General features: G+C 42.7%; 1 protein-coding gene across 1 annotated transcript in view; it reads right to left on the bottom strand.

Annotated features, from left to right (window-relative positions):
* LOC107286453 (cGMP-dependent protein kinase 2) overlaps positions 1-19,539 on the bottom strand; it is a 34,728-nt gene extending 15,189 nt beyond the window's left edge. The window contains exons 1-12 of the mRNA XM_029283933.1: positions 19,464-19,539; positions 17,930-18,074; positions 17,589-17,755; positions 14,372-14,485; positions 12,852-12,957; positions 12,261-12,324; positions 12,053-12,130; positions 10,761-10,849; positions 10,038-10,103; positions 7,462-7,493; positions 5,959-5,970; positions 3,306-3,348 (exon numbers count right to left, since the gene is read on the bottom strand). Of these exons, the coding sequence (XP_029139766.1) occupies positions 3,306-3,348; positions 5,959-5,970; positions 7,462-7,493; positions 10,038-10,103; positions 10,761-10,849; positions 12,053-12,130; positions 12,261-12,324; positions 12,852-12,957; positions 14,372-14,485; positions 17,589-17,755; positions 17,930-18,074; positions 19,464-19,539 (992 nt within the window). The remainder of the gene's footprint in view (positions 1-3,305; positions 3,349-5,958; positions 5,971-7,461; positions 7,494-10,037; positions 10,104-10,760; positions 10,850-12,052; positions 12,131-12,260; positions 12,325-12,851; positions 12,958-14,371; positions 14,486-17,588; positions 17,756-17,929; positions 18,075-19,463) is intronic.
* Positions 19,540-20,138: the final 599 nt, after the last annotated feature.

The following is a 20,138-nucleotide window of genomic DNA, read 5'->3' as shown; positions in this document are numbered from 1 at the left end:
TCACACATGACACTACAAACCTAACCAAGGATAACATGCTTGTCCATGCAGCTGCTAAACTGCCAATTGTCCTTGTTCAACATTTTGTGTGAATGTAGTCACAGGAAGGCCTTTCTTGGATTAGGGTTTTTAATTGGTCACTTGATGCGCTTCATTTTCAGAGATTAACCTTGCTCAAAGCAGCCGCCTAGCAAAATAAGAGCAACACATACACAAAACCCCAACCTCGGCAGCTGCTTGTTCCTCCGGGCAGCCTCATTTTTCCTTCTCAAAAATTAGCTGAATTTCGGCAGCTGCATCCTCTTCTGCGGGGGCAGGTGTATAAGATTGACCTAAATGTGACTTTGTATTCAATGTGAATGTTGTAAAAATGCAAATAGCAGTCACTGGGAAGGGAAATGGCTTTTCATTACAAAAGTATTGTGAAGGAAAAAAAATCATAGCAGCACAGCCCTTCCCTTCTCAAAGCAAAGATCAGCTGAAAAGGTACTACTTTCCACAGCAGTGACTCTCAAAGTGTGATCCATTGCAGCCTCCTCACATGTGTGGGTCAGAGCCCGCTCATTGTCTCAGCCCTTGGCTTTCCTCTGCATGCTGACACTTAGTCCCCATGTGCCTGGCAATCAGTGGATGGATCAGGGGCTGAAAACTGCAAGCAATAACGCAAGTAGCACTGTGAGATTAATATTAAACGAATCCAACAATAATGAACAAGTTTGGTTAGCAGCTGTCAGTCTGCATGTGTAATGCTAAGTGGATGTGAGATCTCTCGCAGGCAACCATAAAAAGTGCAAATAGGCACTGTTACGATGAATACCAAAAAATTGGATTTCATGGAGAATGACTTTTAATAGCACTCAGGGATTTCTAACATTTTGGATCAGTAAGTTTGTCTTGCACATTCTGTTCTTTTATCATGTGGTGCCCATTTATTGAACTGATAAATAAAGCCTTAATTTGGCATTAAAATGTTTGATTCAAAATTTCACACAAAAAACCTTTAAAAATAGAGGTAATAGGAAGGCATACATAACCCAACTCAACTCAACCATAATCATCCCATTTGCCAAAACAAATATGAATGTGAACACCTATGTTCTTAAACACAAAAACATAGGGATTATTTAATCATGTGGTCCATGATCAGAGTAAGTTTGAAAAATAGGGATATATTTCCCTCCTTGGCTATAGAATCAAGACAAATTGTCGTACGTAGTCAGGACATGAATCCACAGTATACTAAACCTAAATCTTGTTGAAGTTGACAAGATACAAACATGCTAAGAAAATAACTGGGTTCTAAAACATGCTGGCTTACAAACTATCCAACCCCCATTTTATCACAGACTAACATGTACTTCAGGCCCAGCCAGGGCATGATTTAGGATTTTGGAAACTTTCTACACCTCACTAACTCTTTTGCCAGAATTCTGAATAAGCTGTTCATTTTCAATCCATGCCTTTCCTCACTGTGAGATGCTTTCCTGAGAAAACAAACTTCATGACCGTCTATAAGCATAGAGAAACCTCACTTCCTCTATGATGGTGAACTCTATGAATTTTTTCCTTTTTCAGTCCTACCATCAGAAGATTATTCTCAACAGCACAGACAATCTATCACAAGTTTCTGGAGCCATCATATTCAATTCACAAGGGGAAAATAGTCATTGCTAATTTGCCTTTGTCATTTGTGAAATACCTGCTAGTTAGATGCTTTAGTTTGAGTTATCTATTATTGTCAGCTTTTCAACCCACAAGAGTTCTTAAAGTGAAGAATAATATTAGACAGCCATCTAAATAATATAAGCTGAAATATTATTTTAACAGCAGACAAATACATAAAACCTAGCAACTGCTCTGACTACTTAAGTCAGGAATCTCTCATCCACAGCGACCATCCTTCTGGAACCTCAACTGGAGATGGAAAAATGAATGACATGGTAGTCCACTGAGAACTTAGTGCTAAATAAAGCCTTCACATTTAGGTAGTATGCCAATCCAGAGAACCATCTGGGTGACTCCTTTTTTAAAAAGGTTGGTGGTGGACTAGATAAACCAGGGTGGGCTACCAACAATCTTAGAACCAGACAGTATATGGTCTTTAGCTATTTCATGTAGCAACAGTAGTAGCAAATATCTTTTGCAGAACACCAGTTTGAATCCATTGTTTCCTACAGTCTCATCCACCATGGATATCATTACTGTCACTGAAATGCAGCCCAAAAGGAAAATGATTCCCCAACCATAAAACAGATTCATCCTGGTTCAGTTCAACAAGGATAGCCTCACTCAATAAAGAGTTCCTGCATTGCTTGTACTTTGATACAGCTGATATCTGCATTTCCTCCAGGGTCTTGGGGCTGCATAGAAAGAGTTGACAGTTTTTGCCTTTGGCTGCATGTATTGCTTGACTTCTTTAATTGAGACAGCTGCATTTAAATCCTTTTTGGTTTGCCATTGGCATCTCTGTTTTCCACTTGCAGCCTACCAACTTTTGACTTGTATAGGTTGATGACCATTCCTCAGAGCAGTGTGGCACCTAAGCTTTGAGATTTTATGCCCCTAAAACTGCTCTTATAATTCCTATTTAGTGCTATTTAATCTATAAGATGTACAAAAAATAAAGCTGATACTTTGTGGAAATGTTCCAGATTATGGTCATGATGTTTTCTTGATTAGCCGGGAGGGGGGGGAATATTCCCATGTTGGTGTGATATGCTGATCTCAACAAGGCAAATGGACTGTTAGCAGAGCTCTGTTTTTATGAATAACTTCACTGCTGCTACTCCTGTTGTCTAGGGCAACCTCTAGATTATTTACCGCCCCCTGAACTGAAATCAAAGCATTAGTAAGTGCCTGGAACTGGCAGGAAAAAGGCATCGTTTTGATAAAACCCTGGAGGTTACAAGCAACAAGAGAAATCCCAATATGTCCTTTAATTGGGCAAACCTAGAACTTTAAAACCTAGAACTGTTGTTTCTATTGGATAAATAGCCCCTGGAAATATTGTCAACAAGCTTAGACTTAAACAAAAAACAGGAACTTTGAGGTGTTGCCTTCCATTGGTTTTTGTAACTTTTATAACCACAGAAGAATAGGATGTCTGCTAAACAAGCCATGGAACAGCAACCTGTGGCCTGCCATCAGTGCAAAAACTAACCAAGTAAGGTGTTATTTGTCCTAACAGCTCTCAGCCTTACTTGATCACTTTTCCATGAATGTGCTCCCAGGATCAGCAACAGCAACTGAGGTGGATACCCAGCAATGACACACCAGTATATTCATAAAGAAGGTTTAACACTGACCGTCTTGTTTCAGAAAGAGGGAGATCCTCTTGTACCATGACTTCTCTGGGAGGGTGGGAAAGGAGAAGAAAAAGAAGACATTAATGGAATAAAACTTTCCTTACACACCCTTCTTCAGCTCTGAAGAATTCACACACACAGGATGCTTTCTCATGGATGTTGGACAGACGGATATGGAGGTTTTTCTCAGAATGGGAGCAAGTTACCAAAGCAAGAATAAGCCATATTTCTCAGACTGAAGCCTAAGACAAAATCTACACCTACAGAAATCATAGAAGGAGGCAAAACCTGATCCTTTCACTTTAGGATTCCATAGGAAGAAATAAACTTAATTTGTGCTGTTATTTGGCAAGAAAAAGGAACTTCCCAGGCCCAACACTGCAGACAGAAATAAAGCATCCTTCATTTTTAATTAATAGAACAGAAGGAAGATCACCTAGTAGATCCCAACTAAAGGACAAAGCCTTTTAGTAGGAATGGAGGAGAGAAAAATTAAAAATTATCATCTCCTGATTATACTCATAAACAAAACAGGGACTTGGATACTTTTTTTTCACTCACCACATTTATTTTCTGAACTTACAAAATACAATGAATTATAAATTAACCAAACTAGCTGAGTCTGTGCAACATGCTAAGCTATCCCCAGCAAAATAATGAATCTAACAAACAAACACATTAAGGTTAGTTCAAATTAAACAAGCTCAACATATATTACATGAATGCAGTTGGTTGATCTTTAATTGATCTGGTTAAGCATGTTTTGTGAACGTAACTAGTATATATTTTGAACCAATCCAAATGAAAGCCAGATAAATGTTCTTCACAAGATCACTAAATCAAGTTTTCTTTAAGCTATCAAACAGGATAGTCAGTTCTGTATTCCCCCCCCCCACAGGCAATTATTTATCAAATTCAATTTGTACACTGACCTACTCTGAAATGATCGTTTGTGGTTCACAAAAAAACCCAACAATAAAAGAAAGCAAAGATTGCATAACCAGACAGCTACAAAAATACAACAAAACAACTAAAATCATATTTATGGGAATCAAATGTATCTTATGCCTACAATACTGGGATGATAAGTAATCAATGCAGAATCATAGTTAGGACTCTACTTTAAAGTGTTATCATCAGTCACCAAGCCAACAATAAAATTCAAGGGTAAGATTTTCTGCTCCCATTGGCTAGCCTTATGCTACCATAGACACAATGCCAGCCAATGGTGCTGTCATCGTTTACAGTGAACAGGGCACACTAAGGACAGTGATTGATGGATTCCTCCAGCTTTGTTTTCCTCCCCTCCCTCCATATGTTAGCAGCCAGTGGGAAAACATCCACCAATTACTCTGCTTAATACGGAATGATAGGGGAGGAAGAAAATTTTGACAGATGGTTAAATAAGTAGGTTTAGTCCTCTGACACAACTCGTTCTGGTTTGGTGCTGTTTTGCATGGAGGCATTCAAAGAAAGGCTAAATATCAGCTGACCTCAGAGAATATTTGGGCAAGGGTGGACAAGCACTATTCCAGAACAGTGCCGTTTTCAAATATCACTTAACTCCATGTTCCTTTGATTGCACCCCTACTAAACTGTTATGTCAAACCGGAGTTGATCATTGATGCCTTCTGAATATGAGCTCAGCACTTTACCTGCCAGATCCCTGAGCTGATCCCTGGTTCAGAGACATGGATTAGCCAGAACACAAAGCAGCTAGAAGAGAACTCTCTCACACACACTTCTCTGCACAACTCTACCCCTGCTGGTCAGTTGTGCTGTCCAAAACAGAATTACTCTGAAAAACAATGCCCAGGGGCCAGATGGGAAAAAGCATGCCCATACCAGCCTAAACTGGCCAATAAATCAAAAGTTTATCTCATTCCTTATGGATTGCTTGCCTGCAACTCTAACCAAATAGACAGTAAAGATGCCAAAAGGAACCCATGATACAGTAACTCTAGAGTGATTTGTTGCTTGTCTAAAGGAAAAAAATACTATTACAACAATGGAGCAGCTACAGGCCCTTATAGGTTGTATGTAGATACAGTATACTATTAGGAGGATTATTAGCCTATTATTTATACTGGCCAGTAGAAGGCAGTGCATAATCAATTATGTATTGTCTCCAGGTGGTCAATATAAATAAAAGCATCACACAGGATAAACACTGTGTGAAAACAGTCATGTCTTGTGTGCAGAGTGTTAGACATTTTAAGACTTAATTTGGTTTACTAATTATGCCTTTTTCAAATTACAACGCAAATAAAAAATTGGAACTAAGTCCCACCTTCAGAATCATTATACAAGGCTATATTTTAAAAAATAGTTTCATCTTTACAAAGTATCCATCCTCAAGACCATATAAAATCTAATTTTATGTGCCTCTTCCACACACAAGACTTGGGGCCCAGGTTTGAATGGTTTTGTACAGGAAATAAGACATATTTATATTTACCTGGGCATACCAATGTTGTACCTTTAAGCTGCTCCTATCCCATGTTGATGCTACTTAGACTCTAAACTGATTTAAGAAAATTCTGTCTGGATTGTGATGCTTCAGAAGCAACTTGCTGGGTATTCATTCTGCACTGATATCTTTCATGATAATAGACAATATTTATTTATTTTATTTCTCATCTTTAGAAACCACCCATCTCTCTCCCTTACTGTTGTGTCCTCTCAAAATTCTGTGCCAGGAAAGCAATTGCCAATCATAGTCCTTTCTCTGGGCAGGTTTTACTGAACAGATGTACTTTTATATGTATGTATAGAAATGCATGTTTGTAAAATTAAATTAATGTACAGAAAATTAAAGCATTTGAATAAAAATGAATCCAGGCATCTTTAAAATAAAAAAAAATCCTTTCCCCCCCCCCATTTTCCTAAGTTTGGCGCAATAGCTTGCGTGCCATTATTACTGTATTGCAGGAACCTCTCAGATGAGATGGGTATAACATTTTCCTGACATACAGAAGGTCACTGGTCGAAACATAGCAGATTTTTATATTATTATTAGGGGGTATTTTGCCCAGAGCCACCCAGGATCCTTAGTGCTCTCTGAGCTCAGCTTTTTTTTTTTTTTTTGGGCAGACAATTCATTACCCAAACTAGGTAACATGATCAATGTACTGATATTATCTAGTCTGGGTGATGAAATGTCTGCAAGAAAACAATCAAGCTCAGAAAGCATCAAGGACACCTCAAATTGTATATTTTGCTGAGAAAGAATATACTGTTTCATAGTCTTCCTGATACTAGAGAAAGGAAGGTTTTATTTCAGCTCCAAAATAGGTACTCTGCAGTTCTTATTCACATGGGCTATTTGGAACAGGAGAAGGAAGGAAGGAAGGAAGGAAGGAAGGAAGGAAGGAAGGAAGGAAGGAAGGAAGGAAGGAAGGAAGGAAGGAAGGGAGGGAGGGAGGGAGGGAGGGAGGAAAGAAAGAAGGAAAGAAGGAAAGAAGGAAAGAAGGAAAGCGTGTTTCAGTGGTGCAGCAGTGAACTTTTTAAAAAAAGCCTGACGGAAAAGTGGATAGCTCTGGGGAAAGAATATTAATTTCAAAAATGTATTTGTGCCAGGTTCTCAACCAGTGAGACTTTGCATGTCAGGGAAATGCTGCTGGGAGACCACTGGCAACAGAGATTAGAGAGTTGCAAGGCAGCAGCCCTTAAGCCAGCTGAAAAGACATTTCTGCCACTGCACATAGTAATCAATCAAAGTGCCAGAGTTGCCTGTAGCAATGTTTCTCAACCTCAGCCACTTTAAGATGCATGGGCATCAACTCCTAGAATTCCTCATCCACCATTCTAGTTGGGAAATTCTGGGAGTTGAAGTCCACATATCTTAAAGTCAACGAAGTTGAGAAATACAGTGCCTAGAAGAAAGTAAAGCACAGGAGGCAAATCAGATAACAAATCCTGTGACTGCACAAACAGGAAAAATGGAATAGGAATAGATGGATGGGAATCACATGCAGCGGGCCTAGGATGAGTAGAGGAGAGTGTTGCCCATGTCTGCCTTCCAAAAACAATTGGTAGTTCATACTTGCGGCTGGGGAACTTTGTGCAAATGCATCTTTTGTTGAACTGCCTCAGTGATCACAACACAGAGCCCCATTCAACCCACCCCAGAAGCAGGGAAATACTTACGGCTCACAAGCACACATTGGACTCAGCTCTTGGAAATCCCTGGAAAAGGGCAGGGGGTGGATTCAGAAGACAGGAGATATTAATGAAAATTCAGTTTGGAACTATTCACAGGCCCCCATCCAGGTAGCCCTTGATTTACGACCTCAACTGGGAGCAGAAGTTCAGTTGCTAAGCAAGGTGGTCGTTAAGAGAATTGTGCACAATGCTGTGACTTTTCTAGCCACAGTTGTTAAGTGAATCATGCGGTTGTTTAACAAATCCAGCTTCCTCTGTTGACTTTGCTTATCGGAAGCCAGCTGGGAAGGTCGCAAATGGTGGTCACATGACCCTAAGAAGCTGCAACTATGGTAAATACATGCTGGTTGCGAAGCGCTTGAATTCTGATCATGTCACCATGGAGATGCTGCGACAGCCATAAGTGTGAGGACTGGTTTGTCAATTTTTTTTCCAGTGCCATTGTAACGGTTTGCTAAATAAATGGTTGTAAGTCAAAGACTACCTATATCCCCCTCCCCACTATAAGAGGAGCTGCCACTTAGAAGAACTATCTCCTCAAGGCAAGAATCCAGATTAAAGCATCGGCAAGAAATAATCTGTTCAGTCTCTGTTTAGATGCATCAGGAAAAGAGAAGCTCTGCAGCTCCCTTGATAACTGGTTCCAGATTTTGCAATTTGAAACACATCATGCAGCATGACAAATATAATCATTTTTAGTCTAGTTTCTAAATGTCTACAGATATTGCAAATCAGTTAAATGTATTAAAAGGGGGGGAATCAGAAACCCAATAGTTTTCTTTTATTACTTTTCTTTTCCTCCCCCCCCGATAATTAAATTGTTAAATTTGCTCTACTTTTCACTTTTATTAATAGGTGTTTCACACATACACACACAAACACACCCACACACACACACACACACAGAGAGAGTAACAATATAAGGGAGACTTTAATAAGTAATCAGCTATTCCAACACTGGAAGTTTTTAAGAAGAGACTGGACAGCCATTTGTCCGAAATGGTATAGGGTTTCCTGCCTGAGCAGGGGGTTGGACCAGATGACCTTCAAGGTCCCTTCCAACTTTACTATTATTATTATTATTATTATTATTATTATTATTATTATTATTATTATTATTATTATTATTGAAATCTCTAGTATAACAATTATTTTGATGTGAGTTGTAGTGGTTCTTTTTCAATGTTACATTGAACTTTGGATGAAAAAGCTAAATAATTTTGTACGTGTAAAATTGCCAGTATAAATTGTAATTAACATTGATAGACTATTTTCTCTCTTTTCTATCCTCAATATTCTAAGCTATTTAAATAATAGAATGTTAATAATTTTTAACATATTGTGCAAACATCAATGAAAGGAAACAGTATATAATCATACAGTATAATAAGATTTATAACAACATAATAAAAAGGGGGGGAAAGACATCTTTTCCCTTTTTCCATTAGAAACAAGTTTGCCATACACGTTATTATTATTATTCAAGTGTAAGCTATTTGAATATTGATTGCAAAAGTGGAGCATAAACACCAACATAATATAACAACCAATTCTACCCTTTTTGAAAGGCAAGTAGTGAAAGTAATTGTTGACATCCCTACTTCATTTTAAAATCTGGATTCCTATAATAGCCTGAGCTACCAATTACTCAAACTCTTTTCAGCCTGGAATGTTGTGAGAATCCAGCCATTATATTTCAAACAATAACCTAATCAGAGGGCTGTCTCGCTATTATACAGTTATTAAAAAATTTAGTCGTTGATGTAAAGCTGTGCAAGTTAAGATAGAAAAGAGCCATAAATTGTCCCTAACTTACATGCTGGGTGGGTAACCATGGTCCTAATACCATATGGCCTCTTTTGTGAAGTCCCCATAATGTCCCTTGACCGCTGCTGAAAACCGATGGCATAATTTCTCAGCATTTAAGGAAGGAAGCACATGAAACCTATACACAGTAAGCTCTGCAATGAGCTTAGGATAGAAGACCCTCCAAGCCAAGAAAGAAAAGTCTCTTTGATGTGACTCTTGAGCTTTCCACAAAGTTGTTGATTCTTGAATTGGCACTGCAACCTGACCTAAAAATGTTCAATCCTCTTGTGTTTCACAGCTATTCATTTCGTACCCTCTGCATCCATATGCCTACTGAAGATAATCCCAGACACTGATGAAATGTTCTTAGTCCATCATCACTGTGGCTGCAGCAAAATCACACAAAAGATTCTCACAAGCACCCTGTGCATTTTCTACAGTTCAGCTTCAGTACAATCATTCTTTGATTTGTGAGGTGTTGGGCAGCTCTTGAGTGCCTTTGCTTCTCTGGAGCTAACATATCTGTCACCTTTCCTTTCACTTTCCTGCCAGCCCATCATCAGTAAATGTTTTCTACAGAGTGGAAAATGAGGCAGGCTAGGTTAGAAGCAGCCTCTACAATACTATTTCAGGGAGTTTGCATTTCTGACTCTAGGGAGAAATCATAGGATCGTTTAAGGCCAGTTCTAACCAGAGGTTCCATGATACACCTTTGCACATTCAGACTCCATACATGGAAGAAGTCAACATTACACTTACTCTTTAGCTACTGCAATGCAGGTTACTTCACCCTGTGCTCGACAGCTGGCTGTCCGGCGGATGTTGCTGCAAGTGTAGAGAAGTGAAAAAATGGCAAAAAAAGGAAATTCATACTTTACCCTCTTGAGATCTCTGATTAATAAGACTACAGCCCACAGCTGAAGAACAGTGTGGGATGTATTGATATACAAGGAAATACAAAGATATATAGGAGCCATGGTGGTTCAGTGGCTAGAATGCAGTATTGCAGGCTAACTCTGCATTCCCACTGCCAGGAGTTCGATCCTGACCAGCTCAAGATCAACTCAGCCTTCCGTCCTTCTGAGGTCGGTAATATGAGGATCCAGATTGTTGGGGGCCAATATGCTGACATTTGTAAACCACTCAGAGAATGCTGTAAAGCACTGTAGAGTGGTATATAAGCCTAAGTGTTAGTGCTAGTGCTATGCACATGTAACTCCTCATCCAAAAACACACCAGCATAAGGATCCTCCCTGAGAAGATTGATCTGGAGCAAGGGAAGATTCCTGCAAGGAAGAGGTTCAGTGGGATCCATGTCCAAAACTCTTGACCCATGTGGATCTTCCATCCTCCTGGCCCAGTCAGCTTTTGTCTAGCAAAACGTTATATCAATATGCACATTCAATACTATGATATTTCTGTTACCTCCAGTGGGCATCTGTATCAACCAGTGCACAAAGCCTGCCAGGGTCCCATGCTTACCGGATGAGGGAAAGCTCCCCAAAGTGGTCTCCAGCCTTTAGCACTCGAATGTGCTCCTCCTGTCCATCTACATTCCGGGTCACCTCAACCTGCAGAGGCCAGGAAAGAAATGAGGACTAGGCAGCATGGCAAGAAGGAAGAAGGGGACTGGTCCCCAGCTTGGCACTTGAGAGCAGCCAGACACAGTAAGCTATTTTTGTACCAGGTACAGTAGATGGGAAAGGGGTAAAAAAGCTCATACTGGTTATATACACAAAACACACTGAACTGTAGACTTTGGTTGAGAAAATGCAACTGTTGTATTCACATAACATGCTATGCCCAAGGAAATGAAGTAACATAATGGTTTGATGTGATGGCTTGGTTTGCACGAGACACTAAAAGGGTGACTACGTTTCTGTGATGTGCTGAGCCACAAACCACCAAACCACATTTTAGCCTAGTTTGGCAAACCACTTTCATGCTGTTGTTAAGAACACTTAGATCCATGAAATTCTTAAGAATTGAATTCAAGTTTGGCCATAGCTACATTACTATGTTTTGTAACGCTCTTTCCAATTTTGTGTAGGATACTGGACAGTCCAGGAGTCAAGGATGTAAGCAGGAGAAATCATCAATTTGCTTGAGATTGTGGAAGGATCTTTCAAAGTAAACAAAGGAGCAGGAAAGCAGAGAGCCTCTAGCAAACAGCTCTCAAAATGTCAGAGAAATCCTGTGTCCGGTCAAGCAGAGCTCTAGGTAGGAAGGCTATTAAAAAGAGGGGACTCTGCTTTAAGCTTGTTTGCCAGGCACATGCCCTGACTTGGAGCTTTGTGCCTTCACCCTACACATGTAGAAAGATAACTGTTAGGACAGTGGTTCTCAACCTTTTTAATGCCGCGACCCCCAACCGGTCGTAAGTCGAGGACTAAACCGGTCGTAAGTCGAGGACTAAACCGGTCGTAAGTCGAGGACTACCCAACCGGTTGTAAGTCGAGGACTTTCCCTGCCCGGGAGCGCCGCGCATGCATGGTTCCGCCCCCTGCGCCGGCCGAGGCGTAGCTGGCAAGCGGCAGAGATGGAGCAGGCCGACCACCAGCTGGCCCAGCTCAAGGGAGGTAAGGCACCCACCGGAAAAGGGGAAAAAAATGGTGGACAGCCTTGCTTGGCGACCCCCGTGAAATGGTCGATCGACCCCAAATGGGGTCGCGACCCATAGATTGAGAACCGCTGTGTTAGGAGAATGGTTGACATGAGAAAGTCTTCACTTTCTCAAAATCTCTTCATTGTTACTTTACTGTTCTGAGACTCACCTCTCCGATGAGAATGAAGAAAAAGGCTCTCCCCTCATCTCCTTCCTGGATGATGAATTCACTGGGCATGAAGGTGCGCTGCAAGAATGTACAGACTAATGTTCAGTCTCTTGAAAAGCACTGGGGGCCATCTCAGTGCTACCCCCTCTACTGCACGATCCTAGCCATCCTTGAGCCAGAAAGAGTCTTTTATTATGTTTGCAATTACCTCTTCTGCAGAGTCCAGCAGCTGTGAGAGAGCGGCATCAGACAGGCCTTGGAGAGGCTTCACCCTGGGATGACAATAGAAAGAGAAGTGGGGAGAGGGAGAGGGAGAAGGAGAGCACACAAGGAATGTTTTGGAAATCTATGACCCGGGAGCTGCAGGACTCTCTTCTGATTGCTCATACTAATTTGGAATAATTTCTGGAATCTGCTCTTCCCCCACACCTTCATTCCAGGTACGGTAATCCAGCAGTGTTGGAGAATGCACTCCTGGCACCCTCCTTTTCTTTCTTTTAATCCAAAATTCAGTTCTATAGCTCCTCAAACCCCAACCGGCTCTGCCACTCAGATCTTGCTTTAGAGGTAATGTTGCCTATTGTTTCTTCCACTGCTTCTTTTTCCAAAAGCCCAGCCAATATTCTTGGAATCATGGAAGAAATCAAGAAGGGAATATTCATCGCAGAACTGATACAGCTGTCCTGTCTACATTTAGTTACCTATTTGTACCTCACCCAACCTCTGGTGAACAAAAGTTACGTTCATTATTCTTTTTCCTTCCCTTGATCTCCCCTCCTTTTGTCCCCTTCCTACTTACCCTCGCAAGCCTGCGAGGGCCAAAGCACGTTTCCGCTTGGCGTTTTCTGTGATGATGCTGCGATATATCTGTCGGTCAATGGCCCACAACTGCACCACAGTGAGTGCTGAGAAGACAGAAGTTACGGTTAGCCAAGAAAAAAGATTTCACTATAGTTTAGCTTTAGTTCTTTTCCAGCATAAATCTTTCAACGTTTGGTAGTAACAACAAATGTTTTTATTTCTGGGTTTGTTTATTGTCATCAGCAACACTAGTGAGCAAACTGTTGACGTGGCCCCTGAAAGCATCTCTTCCTATATAAAGCTTAAATAGTTGATTTAAAAATGCACATTCTTTCACCTCTCACAGGGAACTGCCACATTTTAAAAAGGGTATTTCAGAAAGAAACTGTAATTTTCAAAAAGCAGCGTGGGCAGCTTTTGCCATTAACTTTCTGAAACACTCTTGTACATTGCGATTGACACACATAGCCTTCGAAATCCTGTAATATTTCCATTTTTTCCCGGTGCTCATTAAATAAGGACTCGAAGTTAGTGCTATGGTGCTCAAATAAGAGAGCTGAAATTCACAGGCATACACAAATCCCAATAGGACGAACACATTGAGACACATTATCAGCAACTAGCCATTCACACAGGAAGAAAACAGAGAAAAGCAGATTCTGCTTCTGTTCCAGAAGTAGAAGGAAAGGATGCAATTGTACAATTGCCATAGCAACAGAATCAAGAATGCCCCAGCCCAGCATGACTTGCAAAGGCAGGACACACCAAGGCCTGAGTGCTGTTGGAGGGCATCGTGAGGAAAGGGATATTTTGACACCATCTCATCCCAGAATTGCCCCATCTCCCCTGCCCAAGAAGCCAGAATCATCTTGGTGCCCCTGGTGGTCAGTACACTTGCCATAGGAAGCTACACTTCTTGGCACGCTAAACCTTAATGGGGAGGGAGGGGGCCGATGAGTGAATCTTAGACATGTTGTGCTAAATATAAAATACTTTATGTAAAATATAAACGCTTCCTCCCTCAGTTCTCAGGCTAATTATTTTAGATGGGTGAAAATATTCCCTAGCCGTTACATTTTATGAATAACTACTATCAAATATTGCATAACATTCCAGAGGCATAATTGTGATAGTCTTTTGTGGCAAAGCCAAATAAGATTGAGCAATGTGAAGACAAATGAATTCCGTGTGTGTGATAGCTTCTGTCCCAATCTGTTGGTTCAATTTTATGGTGTCACAGATCTTCGTTGTTTTGCCGTATTTGTTTTCTTTAAGAATGCATCAACCCCTAGCTATCATTTCTTCTCTTCCATTTTTTCCTATCCCCCTCCACTTTTACCTTCTGAACCAATCCGAAAAGAGTTACACCTTAGGAAGACATGAAGGTGTTGGGAAATTGTAGAAATTGGTGGACATGAGACTCTTTTGTTGGAGAGAAGTGTGGCTGATAAAACTTGGAGCTGACATTAGCGGCAGAGAATTTTGACGAGCAGACACACATCACCATTCCTTCCTTACCCATGACAGTTGCCGTGCGCTGGCAGTTGTACAACACAGCCAGCTCTCCAAACACATCCCCTGGGAGCAGCCTGCGGAGATGGCGCCCCTTCTGCGTCACACCGAGCTCCCCCTCTGCAACATGAGAATAAGGGCTATGAAGATGTGTCATTGCCACCTGCAGCTTCATCACTTGTGGAATTAACTCCCTGACCCAAGATAAACACAAGCTGAACTGTTTCATGAAGGAGGAAGAGATCTCTCCATGGCTATTAGCCATGCTAGTAAAATGCTACCTTCCTGTAATTTGCTATTAACACTAATTCTTCCCATGCCCACACACAGTAATGGAGCAAAAGCGTACAAGTGCAGAAGTCTATCTGGTTTCACCACTACCATTAGCCACAGAAATTATATTTACAGACTATTTGTTTATTTATGAAATTTATATGCCACTCATCTCACTGTGGCTGTGACTCTGGGAGGCTTATAGAATGTGAAAAAGGTAAAAAAGATAAAACAAAATGATTAAAATTAAGAAAGATTAAATAAAGACTACAACTCAAGAGGATAGGCAACATAGGGCTGGGGATCTTCTCTCTACCCTGTCAGCCACCCCCAGCAAAGAGCACCCTTATTGAGGCTCCAGGCCAGCTGCAGAGCCAGGTTTTAAGGTTCTTCTGGAAGGCCAGGAGTGGGAGTGGGCTGACCTCACCTCAAGCTGGAGAATAATCCAAAGGGCAGGGGCCATAGCAGAAAAGGCTCTTCTCCTGGACCCTGCCTTTGGCAAACGGGATCCAAAGTAGGTTTCTTCCACTGGAGCGAGTGGAACAGGCCAATCCCATTGGGATGAGGGTGGCTCCTCAAATACCCTGGACCCATGCCTAAATTACGAGATAAGCAATTTGCTGGAGAGTGAACAAAGTTCTGAAGTGTGATGCTGAGCAATTTAGATATCAGGAAGATTCCTGTATCATTTCTGCAGACTCCAAGAATGGGCTGATAGAAAAGCACAGGCTCCTAGGATTCAGTAGGCAGAGTTATTGCATTGTGTATCTATGGCATACACAGAGCACCTGTTTTCAACCTGCCCTGCATTGTTATAATTTATCCAATTCTGTCTGAGAGTCAAGGCAGTATTATCAGCCCCACACTCTATGGCATTGGCCTTCATTTCCTAAAGCTCATTCAAGTGAGTAGAAGGGTTTCTGGAATGTGGCCAGCACTTCTAAGGTTCTCCAGGGAGCAATAAGCCAAGCTAATAAAAGCTTGATTGCAGTTTGGCTTCTCCTGTGGCACAAGGGGGATCAAGGTCTTGGTCTACAATTGCTGTGTTTCCATACCATAGTATGCCCAAACAAATAAACTATATTATTGCTTCCCTATTTTAGCTGACTGTTTCACACAAAGGGAAACAAGTGAAAACCAAACTGCTAATTTCATAAGTTCTGGTTAACGTGGTACTGTAATACCAAAGGACAAGGTAACATTTGAACCCTACCTCTTGTCTTGCTCCAGGTCTCTGCCTGATCTTCACAAGTACTGTCTACCTAATTGGTTATCATCCTGCGCTCTGTGGCAACATGAAGAAACAATGCAAGAGATCTGCTAACAAAGGTTGGAACTGGTTTCAGCAGTATGTTTAAGATACTCCAATATCCCATGAATTCAAAAGAGGATCTAGGCTGCATAAAAAAAAGAGCTCATTCACAAATGCTATGTAGCAGAAAAAATAGAAAACCCCTTGAGAAGGAGAGTTTTGTTAGTCTATGGTAGCAAAAACATGGTACCAGAAGGAAACTAGTAGCAGCTTCATTTTACATTTAGCCTTTCTTCTTCATTCTGACTTCCTCTCTCCACCCATCGGTTCTCAACTCAACTTCACTCCCGTGCCGAAAGCAAGAAGATGCTGTCAGTTGCTGGAGTTGCACCTCTCTCTCCCTCTTATCAATATTCCTTGAACAGTGGTTTGTTTATGTTTGATTTTCTCTGGGGGCTCAACCTCCCTGCCAAACTTCAAGGGAAATGTAACCCCATTGCATTAGGAAAACAGCTGCAATACAAATGATGTTGTAGCTCCTTGGCAACCAAGTGGTCAACTGCTTTCACACTGAACAGCCAGAGAGCAGGACATACAGTAGTTGGGAGAAGCTCCCTTTTAGCAAAAGGTAGCACGGGAAGCAGTTCACATCCCACGATACTGAAGAATACCTATCAAGAGCAGGCTGTCATTCTCATCTTCTCTAAGTGGATGGGTCTTTGCTTAAGCCGAGTTTAATTAGTAAATCACAAGTGGTTGAATTTGTATTATCAAAGCCATGCTCACAATCTGCAATTCTGAGATAACAACATGCTGAAACATTTTTTTCAAATTTCAGTTGACTGTGATATGAATCTTTTCATCATCTCATATAAGCTCTCTTCTCCTTTGAATCTACCTGCACTCAGAGCACACAAAAAAAATCATCATATACTATATGGGGAAAGGGGATACAGGAGTGACCTCCATTTTTTTCGGCTGCATTATGCCGTGCCTGGTTTGGTAAATTCTGTAAATTCCCAGTACCACGAACCTTTGATAACAGAAAGTAAACAGTCGCCTTATCAAATTACAAATTTCTCAGAAGACATTTGTCAGAGAAAAGACTCACATTTTGACATTTTCTTCTGACACGCAGCCTTTTGAAAAAAGGTCACTAGAGAATTTTCTTCAGGAACCCTATCAATTTTTTTGTTGGGGGGGGATGGCAATTATCCACTGCCCACACACAAAATGCAAACAAAATACCCTCAGAGAGCATCATTCCAGGACTTTCTGAACAATATAGAATGAAGATCAGCCTACACTTACAATTTGGTAACAAAAAACTAACAAAAAGTAATTTTAGGGCAAACAAAGAAAAGAAGCCCTGAGCTTCGTGTGGAGAAATTGTTGGAGAATTTCATCTGGGAAAATGCAGTTAAATGGTCTTCCCTTTCTGGTTTTTCATTTCTCATAGAGGCAGTAATCAGTTAACTGAAGGCAAAGCAAAATGAATGGATAATGAATAGGGGGGAAAAAACCCTCCTTTTTTAATTGAATATCCGCTGAACCTGTTTGGAATGAAGCTCACAGTGCTGCAAACAATGACGTGGTAGGAGAAGGGCTAATGAATCATCCAGGTGGGGATGAGTGATGGAACTGGCTAGTAGGCAAATACCCTTCTTGCCCCCTCCACCTGCCACATAGCCCCCTCACCAGCCACGATGTACATAGCATGTCCCTCATCGCCCTCAGCCACTACAGTGTCACCAGGCTGGCGCTGCTCTGGAGTGAAGCTCTCCACTAGTGTCTGGCTCTGACCATCACCCAGACACCGCAGGAATTCATTGCGTTTAACTGCTTCCAGAATTAGACTGGCATCTCTGGGATAAGGGAAGAAAAAGACCCAATGGTTATTCCTGCAGCTTCCCCACACTCCATCCCAGCATGTCACAGGACATCCCCATTATCACAAGCAGGGACAGGAGTTCCAAATTCTGTCTCCTGCTTATAACCCTGAAGACAGATATCCCGCTTAAGCAGACAATACGTGTTACCTTGGGGATTTGGGGACACATGGCATCTGCCAATCAGCATCAGTAATAAGGGGCTCAGGGACAATGACTTTCCCCCTGCCTCTTCTGGCTTCTTCCATTGGGGAGTGATCCAGAGCACTCTCATTCGTTGGCCCTGGAGCATGCTCTGAATTAACTGTGATTGAAGAGACAAACAAACAAACAAAAGCCTTAATCTGGAATCTTTAAACATCTCCCCTTTTTCTCTCAACCACTCTAATCCTCTGCCATCCCAACAAATCTGGGTGATACTTAACTGAAGAAAGTTTTCTTCAAATATTGGACTAGGAAGGAAGAAACCTGGGGTTGGTGACTGCATACACTTAATTTGCTTGATTAATCCATTTTGTGGGTTTGCAGAATATAATGAACTATAAATTAATTCACATCTACCAGCACTGACACAAAAAGAGCCCTGATCGAAGGTTAGCAGGAATCAAGTGTAGTTTGTTGTGTGAAAGTGTCTGCTTGGTCTTTATCTGATCTGCTTAAATGTGCTGTGTGAACACAGCCACTTACAGTAGTAAATTTGAGTCCGTTTTTTCCCCCTCAAACCAACCAACCAACAAAATGAAATGTTCTAAGGATTAAAAGGGAAAGCAGGTAGATAACTGTCACTTCTCTGAAGAAAGCACTGGGCGTTCATTAAGCAAATGACTGAAATGCATTGTTGTCCTCCCTGCGTAGGACTTCATGATGGGGTGCCTCGAGTGATGCCAATGGAAGGTTCATTTTAGGAAGATGCCCAGCCTGACATGGGGCTTGTGGTCAACACCGCTGCCTCCTGCCTCCGTTCTGGAGCTGTCAGAAGGAGCAGGGCTCCTCAAGATGCGACCAGGCAGCAATAATGTATGGAAGAGGAAGCCCCTAACTATCAGTCAGGAAAAGCTTCAGGAACACCTGTTGAACTGTTGCAGAGTTCCCTTTGGTGTGGAAACACAGAGCGAGTCTTTGGAGGAGAAAGGACTAGTGGTAGTAAAATAAAACTGAAAAGCCTCGGTAGTGGACTGGGGTGGATGGTGGGAGCAAGTAGCATCCTGTCAAAGACTGAACAAACAGATCTCTGCCGACACAGAACATAGTCCTAAAAACAAGGCAGATTTGCTAGAAGGAATCTGGACAGACATCCCCATCACCCACCCACCCACCCACCCCCTCATCCTGGAGACAAGGGTAGGTGGAAGTGGACCATATGTGGGGCCGGGGGGCGACATTTGACACCCCCTCCTACCACAATCTCCTGCGCAAGCTTCATTCTAATGAATAGGAGCTGCGCATCGGCGTGCCCGATTGTATCTCGCTTTCATTCGCGGGAAGAGCAATTCGGATGTTCTGCCTGGGCACCGGCCCTGCCTCGAGCCAGCCCGACATCGAGAGAAAAGCTTGCAAAGGGCCTGAGGCGGTGATTCCTCTTTTTTCGAACAGGCGCTCCGCCTTCTGATCCGCGGGGAGTAGGGGACTTTGGATGGGGTTCCTCTTATCCGTCCCCCTACCCTTCCGAGCTGGATCGCTTTACCTGGCTGGGGTAGCGCCACGCTCTCCAGAAACTCCCTTTCCTCCTGAAGGCGCAGATCCCGCAGCCGAAGGTCCATGGTCGGTCTCAGAGGTTCGACTCGCGAGTCAGGCTGTAGCGGAGAGTTGCCCTGGGGTCTGCAAAGAGACAGGTCGGAGGGATTTTTAAAAGTCACCCAACAGTTCAGGGATCCCGCGATCCAACTCGCTGCGCTGCCCACCGCGGAAGGGAGCAGCAGTCAGTCCCCCCGATCCCCTCCAGGAGAGCAACGCGCCGAAGACCACGGGAGACTGAGGACCCTGCACCGGGCTGAGCTGCCCGAGGCAACGGCGGCTGCAGGAGCGTCTCTGTGCCCCTTCCCATTCCGCATGGTCCTACCCCGCTCGTGACTTCCTGGGATCCCCCCACGAGGTGCCCCACGGCCCGCCCGGCCGCCCGCCCGTCCGCCCGCGCAGGCGGCACCTGAAGCTTCGCTCCAAAGTGCTGCGAAGTGCTGCGGCGCCTCCACACTCCGCGCTGCCAGCCGCTCCAACTGCGGAGTGAGGGGCTGCCTGCCGGAGAGGGGAGGGCGGAGGCAGTGAGTCACCCCGGTGTCCGTGGGTGGGGGGAGGGGGCAGGTGGGCGTGCCAACGTCTTTACCGAGCCTCGGGCCCGGCGAGCCTCCCTGCCCTCGGCGCT

Source organism: Protobothrops mucrosquamatus, unplaced genomic scaffold (assembly GCF_001527695.2).
Source record: "Protobothrops mucrosquamatus isolate PMUCROS unplaced genomic scaffold, P.Mucros_1.0 scaffold286, whole genome shotgun sequence".
NCBI classification, from domain to species: Eukaryota; Metazoa; Chordata; class Lepidosauria; order Squamata; family Viperidae; genus Protobothrops; species Protobothrops mucrosquamatus.
The sequence above is the reverse complement of the archived record's forward strand: the minus strand, read 5'-3'. Positions and strand labels throughout refer to the sequence as shown.